Source organism: Dendrobium catenatum, unplaced genomic scaffold (genome assembly GCF_001605985.2).
Source record: "Dendrobium catenatum unplaced genomic scaffold, ASM160598v2 original_scaffold_51051, whole genome shotgun sequence".
NCBI classification, from domain to species: Eukaryota; Viridiplantae; Streptophyta; class Magnoliopsida; order Asparagales; family Orchidaceae; genus Dendrobium; species Dendrobium catenatum.
In genome coordinates, this window is record NW_021369505.1 from 282,388 (window position 1) to 301,400 (window position 19,013).

The 19,013-nt window shown below is 36.0% G+C and overlaps 2 protein-coding genes across 4 annotated transcripts in view; one reads left to right on the forward strand and one right to left on the reverse strand.

Annotated features, from left to right (window-relative positions):
* Positions 1 to 1,334: 1,334 nt before the first annotated feature.
* LOC110116052 (probable polygalacturonase At1g80170) lies at positions 1,335 to 6,909 on the forward strand. The gene is made up of 9 exons (XM_020849497.2): positions 1,335 to 1,983; positions 2,642 to 2,773; positions 2,949 to 3,119; positions 3,199 to 3,219; positions 3,323 to 3,530; positions 5,515 to 5,596; positions 5,678 to 5,786; positions 5,864 to 5,980; positions 6,506 to 6,909. Exons 1-9 carry the CDS (start codon positions 1,741 to 1,743, stop codon positions 6,791 to 6,793), a joined length of 1,371 nt encoding a protein of 456 aa, XP_020705156.1. The 5' UTR covers positions 1,335 to 1,740; the 3' UTR covers positions 6,794 to 6,909.
* A 2,488-nt stretch (positions 6,910 to 9,397) lies between these two features.
* Positions 9,398 to 19,013, reverse strand: part of LOC110116051 (ubiquitin carboxyl-terminal hydrolase 26) — a 90,412-nt gene continuing 80,796 nt past the window's right edge. For all 3 annotated transcript variants that reach the window (XR_003699511.1, XM_028691697.1, XM_028691696.1), the window contains exon 15: positions 9,398 to 9,835. Coding sequence is in view for 2 of the 3 variants with exons in the window: in XM_028691697.1 (XP_028547530.1) it covers positions 9,827 to 9,835 (9 nt within the window). In the remaining variant the exon portion in view is untranslated. The remainder of the gene's footprint in view (positions 9,836 to 19,013) is intronic.

Here is a 19,013-nt window from a genome sequence, read left to right on the forward strand (position 1 = left end):
AAAGAAAATGTAAAGTAAATTAAATGTAAATTATTTTAGTTTATTTTTAAAGTAAATTAAACTCATTCAATTTTGAGCGAGAAATGTTTACACCGCAATGAAGCTCACTTGACTGTTGCCATCCATATCTGTGCAACATTACTGGACGTCACCAAGGCCGTCGTCGGCCACCACTGGTTGCTTGTTGCGGCCCACCAGCAACTGACACCATCATCCATTCCCACTACCTGCCATCGCCACCAACACTTGCCGCCAGCCATCACCACCACCTACCGTTGCTACCCGTTATTGGCTATAATCATTGCTGCCATCACCCATCCCGCCACTATCTTTGAATTTTACACTATACTCAATTTTATTTCAAGCCAAATTAAAAAACATATTCACGTGCATTTACTTATCATTCATCTGAATAACTTTGAAGTATTTCTTTTACAATATATTTTTTTCTAGCCAACCAAACAACCCTATAAGAAACTATTTTAAATCTCCAAAGTTTTTGAAAAATTTTAGAGACTATTTGGTTTGTTGACAAACGAAGCTGTGTTTTGTTGCTAGCCACTGTCATCGGCCATCGATCGCTGTCGTCAATTGTTGTCCTCCTCCATCGTTCGCTTGCCATCTACCATCAATGGCCTCAACCTGTCGTCGTTGATGCTATCGGCCATCAATGATCCCTTACCGCTCATTGGCGACCACGAGGGATTATTAACAAATAAGATGATGCTCATTCAAAGATGTCCAAGGCTTTGCTTGAGATGACTTTCTTACTATTTTGTTATGCTAATGTAGAGAAAATAATTTTTTAAAGCTATTGTATAAAACAATTTCCTATCATACAAATTTTTTGGAAGCACTCAAAAAATAAAATCCAAATAAAAATTGTGGTTGTGATTTAAAAAAAGAAAACTATTCCAAACAAACCCTAAGTATTAATAAATATTTATTTATATTAAGTTCTTCTTTTATTTTTTTGTGCTAGTTTTGGGAGAGAGAAATTCTTCATATAGAGAGGAAAGTTATAATTTTTTTAATTAAAAAAAAGAGATTATAATACGTTAAATAAAATCTTCTTTTTTTGCAAATATAACATGTTGAAATTAAACTTCTAAAAATATATTTTTGTGTGAATTAAAAATTTAAATCATTAAACATTTGCAAAATTTTGAAAATTAAATTAGTTGTTTTATGGTTTTTTTAAAAATTGAATGCTATTGTTATAAATAAAAATATTTAAATATTTCTTTTATAAATGTATACACTATAAACAGAAAATTTTCCTAAAAAAGGTTTCGCTCTTTTTTTTTTTATTATTTCTTTTTTCCCTCTAAATTCAAATTTTAGATAGAAGTGTGACAAAAATACTCTTGTAGCCAGCCAGACCTGTACAGGCGGCGCCTCCACGTTGGCGCATTTCGTCAAGCACCTCTACGGCATGGAGAAACGCTTCCCGGCCTCCTCCCCTGAAAGCCTCATATATGGTATTACAGCTATATATGACAATCTGATGACATCATTACTGCCAGAAGGAGGGGAACGACCGACAGCGAGGCGAGGAACGGCCGACAACCAGGCTCACGCCTCCGGCTCGCATACCCCTTATCGAATCAGACCGAGCCCAACTAAAGCCAGGGCACGCGGCCCTCATGCCGGACTATACAAAACTTGTACCTTTGCTATATTTATTGTTTCTTCCTCTTTCAATCCCTCCTCTTCTCTCAAGCAGAGGAAATCATCTCCATGGCGTCTCCTCGATGTTTTTCTTTTTCTTCCTCCTCCACCTCCTCTTCACGTGCTCCTCTTGTTGTTTATATGGTGCTGGGCTTGCTGCTTTCATGGTTGGAGCTCGCTGGAGCTGGAGGATTCGATCCTTTGCTTCGGCTTCCGAGCTTTAGGCGCGGGGCAAGACGGTCGAGGACGATGAGGTCGGTTTCAGTGATTAATCACGGCGCTAAAGGAAATGGGATCGAGGATGACACCCAGGTACGAGGAAAATGCCTGTTGATTTTTTATGAAAAAGATGAGATCTTGATAGCAATTTGTGTAAGATATGGTGAATGAAGGAAAGATGGTTAAATGTTTCAATTTCAAATGACATAAACGCTGGTTGATTGCTTGCCATTACTTTCCATGGAACATTCTTTTGATTTTGTGTCTTCCTTGATGCTTGGCACAAACTTGCAGAAGAGTAATTACTGAGTCTTTCAGCCATGGGTTCGTTCATTTATTTTTGTGAATTTGGTACGAAATCAACCTTCTCATATGTGCAAAACAACATATCTTGAAGGGAGAACTAGCAATAATGCTTTTCGGAGAATGGCATTGAATGCTCATCAACTTTTTTTTTTGTTATATCTGAAAGAAATAGCGTCCTTTGTTCTTGTTATGACAAATACCTGTTTTTTCCTGCATCAACTAGCAACAATTGTTCTTTGTAATAGTTTACTGCATATCCAAAGGGAATCATATGCGAAATATATCCTTGTGCTAAATTTGTATAGATGTATTTTCACTTAGTTTTTTGCTTGATATTTTTTGACCATCCTCAAATTACCCATTTAGCCATTTTCAAAATGATGTGTTCTGCTTCATTAACCTATAAAAAAAATAAAGAATTCAAATTGATTATTCCTTCTTTCAGGCTTTTTTGGACGCATGGAATCTTGCTTGTTCTTCAAAAGTAGGAGCAACCCTTGAAATTCCTGCTGGACATGTTTATTTTCTTAGGCAGATAAACTTTGTTGGCCCTTGTAAATCCAAAGTGATAGTGTTGGTAATGTTTCTTTTCTTTAATTATTTTCCTTTTCAACTTGCATGTCTATAATATGTAAATAGCGTTATCTAAAGTTTTTAAGCATTTTGCACCATTTTTCTCTTGTCCCATTTCAATTCTTCCAAATAATATTAATGGTTCTAGCTTATTGATTCAAGAACTGCACACTTAACAGCTCATGGGAACAATTGTTGCACCCTCTGATCCTGATAGCTGGCCACAGAAAAACCGTCGGAGATGGCTTTATTTCCATGGGATAAAGGATCTTGAGGTAAGAGGTGAAGGGGTTGTCGATGGCATGGGCGAGGAATGGTGGGCAAGGTCTTGCAAGAGAAATGCGTCAAATGTAAAGCTTTCACATTGTGTTCATGTTGATGTACTTGCTAATCAAATAACACTTTCTGAAGCTTGTTATATTTTTGCAGCCATGCCGGCGTGCCCCAACGGTTAGTACCTTGATGTTGAAGCTTTAATTGAATGTCAATCCTTGTCTTGTTTTACTTTGGTAAATTCCTTTACTGCCAAACTGCAAGAACTATGTTGATGCAGGCAATTACTTTTCATCGGATGAGGCGTCTTACTATCCAGGATTTGACTCTCTTGAACAGTCAAAAGATCCATATGGCTTTCAATAATTGCTTTCAAGTTCAAGCATCTCGGGTAAAAGTGATTGCACCTGAAAGAAGCCCTAACACTGATGGAATTCATATTAGTTCATCTGTTTCTGTTGCTGTTGAGGATAGCATCATAGGAACAGGTTTGTTAAATGACAGTATTTTCCATTTTACAAGCTATGCACAATGCTCATTTAAAACCTTTAGAACTTTCCATAATTAACATGCCACAAAACTAGAAAAAACAAATTTTATTAATAAAGATTTCGCATCCTATTCTGTTTATAGATGTTTCTTCCGTATTCACTATCTATCTCGCACAAAGATGTAAGAAGCTTGCATATCTCATTAAATACTTAAAAGCTCATGTTGTATTACCAAGAAAAAAGTATACATTATGTACACCCTTATGTCTCGGCTTGATTAAATGTTTAGTTGAAGATCTCAATTGGGTCCAGGAGATCATAAAATTTTGAATCAATCACAACTTAAAATACGTCTAAACCTTATAGCTTAAGAGCTGCCTCAAAATGAAGCTGCTAACTTGGCTGCAAGATTCAAGAAGTCATATATTCGCTAAGTTTACTTTCTTGAAGTAAGCACCAATTCTTTTCAAGCACTTACTCAGAGCCTCAAAGTACTCATCAACCGACAAGAAGTTTCCACTCGAGTAACTTGCCCAATGCACTCTTCAAGAGTATTTACTTGAGAATTCACTAGGTTACTTGCCCATGGAACGCAACTTGCTTATTTTTGCGAAGCCACCTATGACTTATTAAGCGAACTTCATAGCTAGTTACAAAAATATCAAGCTATGCCATTTTATGTAATTCAATTAGTTGCAAATTCCATAGCCTCTACTATGGACTCCATCTATACATAAGAGACCAAAGGGTAGATGCATGCACATGAAATTAGATTAATCTCTCTTTTTTTGAATTGTGTTATTTTAATTTGCTCTGATTCTCACTTCTTTGCTCAAAGGGGTTCAATCATAGTCTTTGTATATCAATTCTTTAAGAAACTCTGTGACAGCTTATGCCCCTTCATCTTGCATCCAAACATTATTCAATTCTCTAACTCTAGTCAATTCTCTATAGACAATTTTATTAAATTTTCTAACTCTAGGTTATTTTCTACTGGCACTTTTATATCCTATATCCTCTTTGTTGCGGTGATTGTGGATTATTGCTGAAGATAGGACTGAGAACTTGAATTGCCTTGGTTATATGAGAGGTCTCTTCATCAATGATTGTGAGAGATCTCTTCATAGTGAATAGCCAAATGAGTACATACTTCTGAGCAATTGCAACACATGGAGGATTCTCTAACAAAAATAATGTAGAACATATTTGAGTGCTTTCTGCTAGTTGCTCTACTTCCTCCCCTTCATGGATGAAAACCAACTATATTCATTAGACGACGAGGTCACCTAACTTTACTGCTGCAATTGCATGTCAAGACGACAAATCTTTTCTCCTAAAGAAATTTACCGTCAAGACTCCTTTTCCCTGTCAACTTGCAATTCATGAGGCTCACCCAAAAATGCTTCTCTTTTCTGATTGTGGAGGTTCAACCATCGAGAAACGCATTCTTTTTAACTGGCAAGACAGACCTCTGATCAAAGGGGTTTTAAACCAATTCTTTAAGAGACTCTTTGTGACTTAGCTACTCTCACTTATTCTCAAATCCATACACGATTCAATTATCTAGTAAGGTTTAGGTTATTGAGAGTTATTCTATATCGAAAAATTGGATCAACGCCAAGAAAATTGGGTTAAACTCAACCGACTGCAGGGAGAAGCATTTTTTTTAACAGAGAGAGAACAAACAACGGAATGCAGAGATAAGTTTTTTTTTAACAAAGAGAATAAAGCTGAGCATGGAATCTCGAACATAGAGAAATCGGAACTTGATGAAATCTTCATAATGCACCTAGATACATGAATTCTATTTTTCAGTGTTATATTTAATACCCAACATCCATTTTTAATTAAATTTATGGAACATTAAGTACACTTTATTGTTTCATCTGACTCTTTGTGCATGTCTCACAAGTTTTTTTTTTTTTGCGTTTTCATCTTGATACACAGGGATGTTATTCTAAGTTGTCTTTTGATATTACAGGAGATGACTGCATCTCCATTGTAGGAAACTCTTCTAGCATCCTAATAAAGAACATCACATGTGGACCAGGTCATGGTATAAGGTAATTTATTACTGTCTTGAGCTGCTGTTTCAAAATTTGAGCCAATATTTTCCTCCTCATTGTTGACCTCCTTTGTATTAGTATTGGAAGCTTGGGAAAAGATGGGTCAACTGTCGAATTGGAAAATGTACTAGTTGATGAGGCTTCTATTTCCAACACTGAAAACGGTGTTCGGATCAAGAGCTGGCAGGTTTGTCATAGTATTTTATCTGAAATCATCTTTTTTTTTTTTTTCAATATGGAGTTCTTCAATGTTTATATGCACAGGGGGGTGATGGCTTTGCTAGAGGCATAGTTTTTCGCAACATTGTAATGACAAACGTTTCAAATCCGATAATCATCGATCAGTTCTACTGTGATTCATCACATCCATGCAAGAACCAGGTAGCTTGATTTAAAAAAATATGTTAGGTGCACTCATAAACTAGGAGAAATTATTCTGTGCGGAGACCGGACGCAAAACGCCGTCTGGAGACCAACCAGAATGCGCAACGTCAGCGGTACCGAGTAATACCGAACACATGGGTGACATAACTCATTCTGGTTGGTCTCTAGACGGTGTTCCGCATCCGCACATAATAATTAAGGCATAAACTAGAGCTAGATAGAGAGAGAAAAGAGAAAATAATGCAGTGCAAACGAGTACACGAACTCAACAATTTCTCTTGTTATAAGCCAAAATCTGTAATGTGGAATGCCTAAAGAAAATCTGAATAAAAATTGGATTGGCATATTGTGACCACAATTTAATTAGAATGGTTCCAAAATTAATGAAATTTCTTTGAAATGTGTGTAATCAACTTTTCATATTACACTTATTTCAAAGCTAATTACACTCTCTCACAAATTTTTCCCAATATTTGTTAGTTTAATTTATCCAACTTTCTGAAAAATTCCATTTTTATGCAGACATCAGCAGTGAAAGTTAGTGATGTTTCATTCATTAATATCAAAGGAACCTCTGCCACAGAAGATGCAGTGAGATTTGCTTGCAGCGATAGTTTCCCATGTGAGAATATATTTCTGGAAGACATTGACCTTTCCCTGTATTCTGGAGGGGAAGCAGATGCTTTTTGCTGGAAGGCTTCAGGTAACAGTTCTGGTGCTGTGCGTCCCCCTTCTTGTCTTTCCAGTGATGCTCTGCTGATCAAACAAAATGTTCTCTCTACCACTCCCTTCTTGTATTCCTCAGCTTAAAACAAATTGAAAAAAGAAAAACGTTCATACATGTATTGAAGCATTTCATGTTGATTTTGTTTATCAAATGATATTTGAATTCTTGCAAGTTCATGCAAGACAAACTTTTTAGATCATTTGTTCTTTTAAAATCTGTAAAGGTATATAGATTTTTCTTTTTACTAAGATTTTGTTTGGAACGGTTTTCTTACTGCTTTTTAAAATAAATTTTTAGTATAAAAATTTTTATTTTAAAAAACAGTAAGGAATCCCTAAAATTCTAGCTTTTAATGCGGTGATCTGGTTGTTCAGTGCATCACCTAATCAAGATATTATAATTTTATGGGGGTGGAATTTTAAAAAGGATCGTATTTTAAAATATAATTAGCATAAGGTTTTTAAGAAAAAATTTAATTTAAAAAGGATCATACAGGCAAAAGCATAGAAAACTTAAAATAAATTTGGGCTTTAATAGAAAACTTAAAATAAATTTGCGTTTTATTATTAATGTACAAATTTTTAATTTCTTTTTGCCAGTTTATATAGTTTTTGGTTCCTGCTTTTTCTTTTTTCTGCCATTTTTTAATCTGCCAATTGGGAAGAAATAAGTTTGAAATTATTAAATTTATTTATTTATGTAAAGCTTTCTAAATTGGCAGAAAAAATGGCACAAAAAAGAAAAGTAGGCACCAAAAATTGCATAAACTGACAAAAAAATTAAAAATTTACCCTTTAACGGAAAACATAAAAAAATATTTGCGTTCTCATAATAAAATGCAAATTTATTTTACGTTTTCAACGCAAAAAATCCTTTTTAAATTAAAATTCTCTTAGGATCTTTTGCTAATTATATTTTAAATGAAGATCAATTTTAAAATTCCGCCTTTTATGGGAGGTTGTGATTGCTAGTTCATCAACCATAAATTATGGCTAAGGCTATACGCATCATGGAGGACCATAGGAACAACCTATTGGAGGTTTTAAATTTTTAATTTTCCATCTATGGGATACCTATCACTTATAGGTAGGTATAAATTGACTATTCCATCTAAGGGTATAAATGAGGTGAGTCGGTTGGTGGATCAGCTCAAATTCGACTCGTTAATGAGCTCGCAAGTAACAACAATGGTGATACACAGCCTCACTCTGTTTTTGAGATCAGCTTGAGCTTATCAAAATTACACGCAACTTAGATTAGAAGAGAAAACCACTCATTTTTATGTTCTTGTTTTAACATAGAATCTAAATATATTTGGTTGTATGTTCCCCTTCATGTAGTCGCCATCATAAAATCTCATTCTTTATTCTTTTAATCTTTAGGAAGACTTAGTGAAGCCATCAACATGAGCTCATTGACATGAGAAATTATTATGTGTGGAGGTCAGACGTAAAAAGCAGTCTGGAGACCAACCAGAATGCACGTTAGCGATATGGAGCCACGTTACCGAGCATAGAGGTGACGTGACATATTCTGATTGGTCTCCGGACGACATTCAACGTCCGCACGTAATAATTAATCCATTGACAAGGGCTTCAATCACATCTACTCATTTTTTAAAGAGTAGAGTTGGTCCCTATCACAAGTTGTTGAGTAATCTCCTTCATGATCACGAGTTTGAATATTGTTATTGGGTTGAAGAGGGAAAGGAAGACAAGAAACTCCAATTGGCGTCCCATACATGTTTTCTTGCCTTCTCAGCAAAACCTTAAGCATTTTGTGAAGTGAGAATCCAAAAAGCAATGAACTATTTCAACAGACATTTACTCCAATCACATCTACTGAATTTTCACTTTCCTCTAATTTTTTTTTTTGAAATCTTCACTCTGTTCTTTCTTTCTTGCCCCAACTACAAGCTTTTTCACATATGCAAGTGTTCCATTTTCAAATATTAATATGAATGGAGCGAGACTACTTCATGCAAAATCTATTAGGAAATTCACTTTGAAAAAAGGAGCATAGTTGAAAGTGGAATTTAGGATTAATTTGGTACAACTTCTGCCGCTATTTTTTTGTTTTTTTCAAAAAAAAAAAAAAAAAAAAAAAAATAAAAAATTGTTTTAAAATTTAAAAAAAAAAAAAAAAAAAAAAAAAAACTAAAGAATTGTTTTAAAAAACAATAAAAAATACATCACAAATGAAGCCTTAATTTATACCATATTTAGAATTTACAAAGAATAATTTTAAAATTGGCATTATTAAATTAAAAAAATTAACTTATGACTCATTTTGTAATTTTAACCAATAATTTGTAACATTAAAGTAAATTTAGAATGGTGAGGCATTACTCATTTGTGTGGACAGATAATCACGTGAAAGAGCCACTAAATTTAAATTTTATTTGAGATAATTTTCTTATTACTTTTTAAAAACAACTTTTTAGTACAAATTTTTAAATTTTTTTACTTACAAATTGCTTTAAAAAATAATAAAAAAATCCATCCCGACAAAACCTTAGACTTCACTTAATATAGCTTTCTCATTGATTTACTTTTCATATAGCAAACAATTTCTATTTAATCAATACTTTTTTGCTGCTTTTAAAAAAAATTTTACTAAGAAACTACTTTACAACAACTTTTAAAATTTACTTTCGATAAATCAAATTTTATAGAACAATAAGAAAGTCATGCCAAATAAAGCCTTAATTTAGAATCCAATATATAGCACATTAATTAGCGCACGCTAGATAATAATCATAAACAGTTTGACATTATAGTAAAGCAAATGCACAAACATAAGCATTTACAGCTCCTTTCAACTATCTTCGATCCACTTCTTGACTGCAAATTTCACATTCAAAATCATACGTTCTTCCCATTATATATAAACTCCAAAATACAGGAACAGCAAAAATTCTGAACCAGCAGTTGGAGGAAAACATATTTGCCACCTCTCTGCCACTTCTTCCCAGTTTAAAGGATAACTGAGCCTATCATGTCAGACAAGAGGGAAATCAAAAACATATATGAACTAAACAAACTAAAATGCTCCTTCCATCCACGTTGCTCAAGCAGTAATCTGCCATCATCATCAAAAGCGCTTTCCAAGTTTTATCAGGATACCTACATACAAAACAATGGATTCAGATCAAGTGGCTGAGAGGTTCCTAATCAAGTTTTAATATTAGTTTTACAAGAAATTAGTTTTTTGATTAATAAATGGATAGGTTGTCAGATCACCATTCGAACAAAGTAGAAACATTCAATCATGTAAAGACAGCAAAGCAAAGCTACAGTTCATCAAATGAGCAATCAGAAATTAACTTTCACTGATTAGCCCTTCAATGGCTATTAACAGATTCAACCACTTTGTTTGATTCCACTCTCAACCATAACCAAGTCATAGATATATATGGCAATATAGTTGAGAAGCTCATAATGATAGACTTGTCAAGTGGGTTAGGTTAACCATCAATCCATGAGCTCAGGCCTCAAAATTAACTAATAGATTGGCCTTAATAAATATGAGAATGAATGGATAAATGCTAATGGGTTTAGGGACAACTCATGAGCCCATTTATCATCTAAGAACCGCATTATAGCCTACGATGCACCGATACACCGATTTATGAAAGTGTGTTATATCGGATACGTGTCGGAAATGGATACGCGTCTGATACGGCTCGGATACGATAAAAACAATATGAAAGTGTGTTCTATCGGATACCCTAATGTTTCTCTAAATCAATAAATATCATATGTAGATCCTCCTTATTCTCCCACTACTTCTCCATCAAACCTCTCAATAAATGTATAGCTTCCATAGTAGACCTACTTGGCAAGAACCCAAATTGATTTTGAGAAACATTAGGGTCTAGGGTATATGCACTTTTAATGCATTTTAAAGTAGGAGCTGGGGGAGCTATTTCTACCACCCTCTAAGCATGATCGCATCCATTCAAATTCTTCAATAGCTTCTCAATGGTGATGATGAATTCTTGTACAAGTTTAAATAAGTAAATTTTAGATTTTGGTTATTTAAATAATATATTTTTATTCAAGTCCAAGATAACATCAAGCACTTTGATAGTGCTTCCATGTGGCACTCACAGTGCAAGCAAAATCTATACAAATTCGTAACTTCCAACCATTTTGATAGTGCTTTGATGTGGTAAATCATGAGGGAGGAATCAAGAATGCAAGTAGGGCCTCTTGCCACGCCATGGTGGGTGGTTAGGTGTGGTGAACGAAACACCTACGTTAGCGGGTCTTCCACTCATGCTAAGAAAGATGGGTAGAGTGGTGCATGGCGTGGCGTGGTGAACGAAACACCTAGGTTCTACCTTTGATTGAAAACCTAACTGATCATAACAATAAAGTTGTGATGAAAAAAAAAATGATTCAACTCGCTCTTAAAATTTGTTAAATTATACTTTACAGTAGTCTTCATTTGTCACAACATCCTTTCAGAAAAGCTTCACCATCTTCACCTGAAAGCTACTCTTTTCTTTAAAACCACCACAAGCTGTATTTAAGAGGATCAGAGGCCCCTTTGAGTTGGACAATATGAGATTAGTTTAAAATTTAGAAGCACAAGACTTGCTGTACATGTAATTTTGTGGGGACTATGGGGAGACCAATATTAAGTAGCTAAAAAGAAAATCAAAGTCAGACCGTTTTAGTCAATGTAATACTTACTCGTACAAATATATGCACAACATTCATATTGATCAAACACACATGTATGTTCCTGGCTCGCATGCACGCTCCTGACTTGCATGTATGTGATAGACACCTGATTCAAGTTTTTGGGATTAATTTTAGATTTTTGACAAATGGAGGAGCTTAGTCTCAACCAAAGGCTTCTAAATCTACAAGCATCAATTCATAGTAACTATCAAGATGCAACGTAGACACGCCCTATGGACTATAAACAAGATTTGATCTAGCACCACACTTCTAGAATTTGGGGATGCCAACAACTCCACCAAATCACCAATCAATTCTTTTTTCATGCACACCTATAAAAAAGAAGCACTAAGGTAAATTCCATTTATTTTTTCTTATCTTTGAATTTTCATATTTTCAAGCTATTGGGGTCACGACACGACCCGGAGTAAGAAATCTGTTATTGGACAGGTATATTTTTCTAGAAATTCAACATGAGCAAAAATAAGAGATAGTACGAAATCCTTTAAAACCAAACTATATTATTGGACAAGTCACGACATGACCCGGAGATTCAAATTAACGAGGTGGGAACAGACGATCAGATGGTTAATACACTTTCTACAATTACACATAACAGTAAAATCTAACATTCCTCAAAACACTGAAGGGCCACTAACACCACTTGTACATTTAAATATATCACCTTGTACCTGCTTTCATTTATTCGCTGGCTTCTGCAGATGTATTTCTCTCTTTCACCCATTTCTACTTATCATGAGACTTACCTAAACATTTAGATTAACAGTTTGAGTTTACACGGCAAACTTAGTGGATAATTACCATTTTATACACCCCAGTTAAGTATATAAAATAAAATATGCATATTCCTTTGTCTTTCTTTCACAGTTAACATATACATAATCTTTATATACAGTTGCATAGCTTATTTCTTATTATGTTTCATTATCCATTTTCTATTTAACATTTATTCATTTTTTATTTCAATTAGTGTAGGAGCACCGTCTAAATGTACCAATAAAGGCACTACCATTTCCATTTAACGTGCATGGGTAAGTTATTTCCTTAGTCAGTACCATACGGGGATGAACTTTTGTAATTTACAAGCATATACCATTTCCCTTTTATTTTTACATTTGTTCCATTTCAATCAAGGGCGAAACTGCCTTATGCCCTCCCAAAAAAAAAAAAAGAAGAAATTTATGGCACATTGAAACATGATTTGAATTGGCTTACTATAGGAAATTTGATTCTTAATAATTGTATCATAAAATTCCTTAAGAGTGCATTCATAAGTTATTTATCTTAAATTTTTTTTTTTCAGACAATCTAATATATCTCATATATTAGCAGTGGAACCATAGTTGTTTCTTTTCTAATATAATAGAGACAGAAGCACGATCATTACAATACTAATCAATATTTATGAATTAATTAGTTCTAATACAACATTCTCAGGAAATATAAAATAGAATGCAAAATTGATAATTTTTTTATTTAATAATTATAATGCAACATAAGAATTTGTTTTGAATTTTCTCTTATATGTATTGTATTTTATGTGTTTGCCCCCCACTCTTATGACAAAAAAGATTAATGTAGCAGACCTCATGCACTATTCTAAATAACATCAAATTTCATTACTTATCGCTGAATAGTATACAAATTCAAAGCCACAACGAATTTGATTTGACTAACATCCTTAAGAATAATGTTAAATGCATTGGCTATTATTACAAATGTCAAAATTCTCTAACATTTCATGCCTCGAACATAATACATTTCCAAATTTGCTTTCTTTTTCTTTCCAAGAATTTAAAGTATATATATATATTTGTCATTTTGATGTCTAACTTTTATCATTCATCATTATGAATATAATAACCTTCAAACATTTATAATTGAATAAATAGTTAGAAGACTATATAAAATAAAATAGAATCATGTAATGTCTATAAAAATAACAAAAATTACCCACTTTATTCTCTTTTGCGTTCAAATCCTTCCAAATCTTCAATTCATTGAACTAGATCTCCAATACTTATCTTGTCTCAAGTATGAAAATCTCACTATTCTAAATAACATTAAATTTCATTACTTATCGCTGAATAGTATACAAATTCAAAGCCACAATGAATTTGATTTGACTAACATCCTTAAGAATAATGTTAAATGCATTGGCTATTATTACAAATGTCAAAATTCTCTAACATTTCATGCCTCGAACATAATTCACAATCTAATTCTCTAATAATCAAAATTATTACCTCAACTAATGATCCTTCCTCTTTCAAATTATCCTCCTGGAAATTTAGATTCACCACTAGATTTCCTCTCTTTTCATTTGACAATCTCTTATTATTTCATCAATTAGAGGAATGTAAAATAATAATTGTGAATGCAAAAGGACAATTTAATGCACTTACTCTTTCTACTGTCATCAGAATTGAAAACTCTTTGATTTGTCTTTCTCCAAAATTTTCTTCACTTTCTTGCTGAGTTCCTTCCTTTATCTTCCATTAAAACAATAGATCTCTTCGTAGGAATAAATCACAGAAAAAACGTGCAAAAAAAAAAAGAAATTGGAAACCTACTTTCTTCCTTCCTTTCAGCCGTTTCTTTCTCGACACAAACCTTCTCACGTATTTCGTTCTTATGGGAGTGAGTGAATAGAAGTTATGACACACAAGGAGTTTGTGGGCTCCGAAAATTCGGCCCCGGCCTCCCCGCCGCGCGTTGATTGTTTTGTTTTTTTTCTTTTCGGCGAGGGAGTTTTAACGGAATAAGTTCCGGGGTAAAGTTTGGGAAGGCAGACGGGTTTGTAGATAAGACACTACCCAGAGATTTCGCCCTCATTTTGCGAGGACTTTATGATCCGAGTTCTGGTTTCCTATAGGCGCAAGCCCCTATAGTTAATTACCCCTCTCGATAACAAGAGAGAACTTTCGATTAAGGCTAGTCGTCAATCAGATACGTAGAGATACGCGTTATCTGGCATATAGTAGCAGCAAATGTTTGGATTTGAGAATTTGAAAGGTTTGATATTTAAAACAGGAATTTCACCACCTAGCACTTAAAGCGGATGGTGGGGGAATGGATGATAAACCCGATCAAGATCACATGGTTCTGTCGTCCCGGGCCATCGTGGTCCCTGGTCCACTTAGTCAAAGGAGGTAGTCGACCCAACCTGATAGAAGGATCCTTGTCGGCAGCCATGGGTTGCTTCGTCCAAGGGGACCTTGTAGACCTGGGTTGAATGTTTGCCTAAGGGGACACCTTAGCTAACAGAGGGCTTTGTGCTCTATCGATCATATCCTATTGATTCATATCTCAAGGATTTGATGCCACTAAGGAACGTATTGTCTTTGGCCATAACCGATATTTTATGGTGCCATTTGGCGGCAAAACCACTCGATTCAGAGGGCACCGGGTCATAACCGTTTATCCTGCGGTGCCATTTGGAGGCAAAACCGCCGGTTAGAAGACGCGTACCACGTCCTTATTGGCAGGAGTTTGTTTGAGAATGGATCTTAGTGATATTTTCGACTAGACATTAGCTCTATATGAGCTGAAGTTATATTTGAATTTGTCCACCTCGGCAAACTGTTGCGGAGGGTGGATGAATTTTGCTTTAAGTATTGATGGATTTATTTCAATTTTAAATATTTTTTGGAATTTTGGGATTTTCTCTAGCTTTTAGATTTTTGACTTTGTGGAGTTTCAGATTTTTGTAGGTATTTGAGTGGAGCTTTGGAATATTTGAAATGGACCCCTCCGGTTGAGATATTCATCTAACACGGCCATCATCGGGGTATGTGGGGTCATTTCTATTTGTGGCTTGAACCTTGTCAACTTTGTTGAGCTGGCAACAAAGGACCGGGTTTCGTAGGCTTCATGCCTTTTTTTGTGAATTATCTTTGTTTAAGGCCTTGAAGGCCTAATATGAATGTAAAAAATAAATATTCCGATCACATTCGTGATCGTATATTTATCCGAGAGTTTGAACCATGTCTAATGTTATTTATCTGCTTAGAAGGATCGGGTTTCGTAGGCTTCGTGCATTTGTTAGTGAATTCTCTTGATTATAGGCCTTGACGGCCTAATATGAATGTATTAAATAAAGGAAAATTTACATACATACCACTTTATTTCATGCTATTTACATATCTAACACCCAAAACATTAATATTACATGTATACCATCCATATACAACTTTAATATCAAATATACCACTCATATAATTCATTTCTAACATTCATCATCTTATAAACTTTAATATTTCATTCCATGCACCTAAATTTATTCTATGGGTGGTAATCATGTAATATTAATGTTTTGGGTGTTAGATATGTAAATAGTAAGAAATAAAATGGTACGTATGTAAAACCCCCTAAAATAAATACACCGGTCGCCAAAACCGTGTATTTATTTGAGAGTTCGAACCCTGTCGACTTCTATTTATCCGTATAGAATGATCAGGTTCGAACTTGAATTCACTTATCGACCAGCGCAGCATCCTTTGACGTCACGTGTATACTAGTAACATGCTCGCCGGGGACCATGCGAGTGATTTTTATATACCCCTTTAGTGTACTTATGTGTATACAAACTACGGTGCATGTGTAAGGGTTCTTTGAAATAGTTGTAGTTGTACAGGCAACTGTCATTTGAGTATACAACATTTCATTTGAGAGCTCATACACGTCTTTTGTCTGCTAGTACGAGTGTTGCGGATCCGGTGAGGATCTTGATGTTATGAGGCCTCTCCTCATCTTGATGTTGCTCCCCTTTTCTCATTCAATGGGGAGTTCTTCTGGACTTTGAAGTTTGTTGCTTTAAAGAGAACTCCTTTTAAGATCATCAGTGTAGTTGACTTGTTGTCTCTGATGTTTGTAGATATCAGAACTGTTTTCTTCCTGAGTATAGGATCAAGAAGGAATTTTAGAACACCGGGAAGTTTAGTTCGAATTTGCTCAAACATCTCCTCCATTCCGCCACGGGGTGTTCTTCTTTCGTACATCAGGTTTCCCTTTGTACCCGATGTACTTGTAAATCTTGGTCACCGTCGTTGTAGATAAAATCTTTGCTTGTGTCCACAGTGGTTCGTTGTGCCTACGATATACACACTGTTGTTATCCACAAGTGGCTCATGTTCATTTGCAGGGACCCGTTGTATCAACTACAACTTCATAGAAGTGTTCGTAGAAGAGCTATTATTTCTATGTCATATCCACCTTTCACTAATCTCAGGTGGTTTGGTGATTGTGCTTGTTTGTAGGGACGGATCTTCTACTATCAAGTGGTAGTGTTGCCTTCTTCAATCAACAGGCATTTGTAGGGATCGTTGTAGGAGTTCGTTGCATTCATCTTTAGCGTGCACTGAGATTTCATCTTCCACTTACAAGTTGTTGTCAGCTTAGAGAACTGTGCATTTAAACTTTGATTTGTTCATTCATCCAAAGCCCAGTCCTATATGTTCCATCAGACCCGAGTTCAAGGTTCAATTCATGCTTGAGTCGTCTATGTTGTTATGGGTTCAACTCTTTGCATCCCATTTAATCTCAAGCTCCTTGTGTCCTCTATTATCCTTGAAAATTTATGTTCTTTATTGCTCATGTCAAGTTTGGATCCAACTTGAGTTCAATTTGAGTTCCTTGCTCTCCGTATAAGTTCAAGTGCACAGGTTCAGATGCTTATTCAAAGTCTTCTGAAGTCTTTTGAGTTCAAGTTCTATGTTCCTTGCGGTCCTTGCAAGTTCATTTGTTGATTTTGATTTCTGGTCACATTTTTATTTTATTTCATTTGAGTTTTGACCTTTAGAAATCATTTGAGTTTTGTTCTGATTTAGGTCCACAAGTCCACTGCTCTTTTTGAGCCCAAATTCTTGTTCTTTTGAGTCCCAATGATTGCTCTTTTTTGAGTTCAAAACAGGTCCTAAGTATAATAATATTTCACTCGAAATTTTGGCAGCCTCCCAACGTCTCCCCCGTTTAGGAGAAAAATCCGAGAGACTGGGCCATCCCACCACGCTACTCGAGCGTGTATGATAGGTGTCAGGGGACACCGGGCCGTACATTTTTTTATCCCACCACGCTACTCGAGCGTGTATGAGGTCTTCAACAGTATCCGTAGGCGAGCACAGGTAGATCTCCCCACCACGCTACAAGAGCGTGTATAGGGCTTACCCACTTCGTTGTATGCGTCGCACCGGGCTCCCTCCTACCGTGCTACGAGAAAGCGTAGGTGGTTCCCCGGTCCGCATCAAATACCGAATATGGGATTTTAGGAAATTACCCGCCTCGTCGTAGGCACCGCACTGAGTTTCATCCCACCGTGCTACGAGAGCGCATATAGAGGGTTTGCCGGTCCGTTGCACACGATGAGAACGAGAATATAAGTTTTAGGTGATTACCCGCCTCGTTGCAGGCATCGCACCGGGTTTCCTCCCACCGTGCTACGAGAGCGCGTATATGGGTTCCTCGATCCACCGCAAACATCGAAAACAGGAATCTGAGTTAAGGAAGATAAACCTTGGTGGCCGGCGGTGCTGATGTCGATGTCGAGGACCATCCCCACCACGCTACAAGAGCGTGTATAGGGCTTACCTACCTCATCGTACATGTCGCACCGGATTTTATCCCACCGTGCTTCAAGAGCGCGTATAGGGGTCCACCGGCGCGTCGAGGATGGAATTTAAGTTAGAAATTTTATACCTTGAAGACCGGCTTAAGAAAATAATTATTAAATTAATTATAATTACTATTAATATAATTAATAATTAAAAAAAAACTAATCTCTCCCTCTCCACTCTCTCTGTTTGGCGGGTCTAGGGGAGTTGGCCGTGGAAGCATGCTCAAGGGAGAAAGTTACCTACACAACCAGTGAGCTCCTGTTATTGATTCCGCTCAAAATGTCGTAACTTCCGGTCCTACAGGCAGGGAAAGCCGGTTGAAGGAGCGAAGTCGACCGACCACGACGGAACCGGAGAAGCTGCACGAAGGGGAGAAAGTCTCCTCCACAGCAAGCGAGCTCCGATGTTGCTTCCGACCAAGGTGTCGTGACGTCCGATCCTGACCAGAAGAGAAGGTCGTTGCTGGGTCGAGAGCGAGAGAGAAAGAAGGCCAGCGATCAGAGAGATCGGAGCGGAGAGCGCGAATGAGGGTCTTCGCTCTCATTTTAAAGACGCAAATGGGGTCGGCTCGAGGTGGGATCGTGCGATGAAGCGACGCGAGGTCGTGGGAAGGGCATCGGCGCCGTGGGATGGCAGAGAGCAGGTGAGGATTTGATTTTGATTTGATTTTTTTTTTCACCGAATACAGGTCAACAAAGTCGTTACTTTTCACTCCTGTAAGCAAATATTCACTCATAATTGCGAATTGTCCTCCTGGAAATTTAGATTCACCACTAGATTTCCTCTCTTTCCATTTGACAATCACCTATTATTTGATCAATTAGAAGAATGTAAAATAATAATTGTGAATGCAAAAGAACAATTTAATGCACTTACTCTTTCTCTTGTCATCAAAATTGAAAACTCGTTGATTTGTCTTTCCCCAAAATTTTCTTCACTTTCTTGCTGACTTCCTTCTTTTATCTTCCATTAAAACAATA

Bases quoted from the DNA above. Each gene is read 5' to 3' on its own strand.
- LOC110116052 (XM_020849497.2), top strand. From the start codon at position 1,741: ATGGCGTCTCCTCGATGTTTTTCTTTTTCTTCCTCCTCCACCTCCTCT. The intron at 3,120-3,198 runs GTAAAGCTTTCA...ATATTTTTGCAG, and splicing joins GCAAGAGAAATGCGTCAAAT to CCATGCCGGCGTGCCCCAAC. The intron at 3,531-5,514 runs GTTTGTTAAATG...TTGATATTACAG, and splicing joins GGATAGCATCATAGGAACAG to GAGATGACTGCATCTCCATT.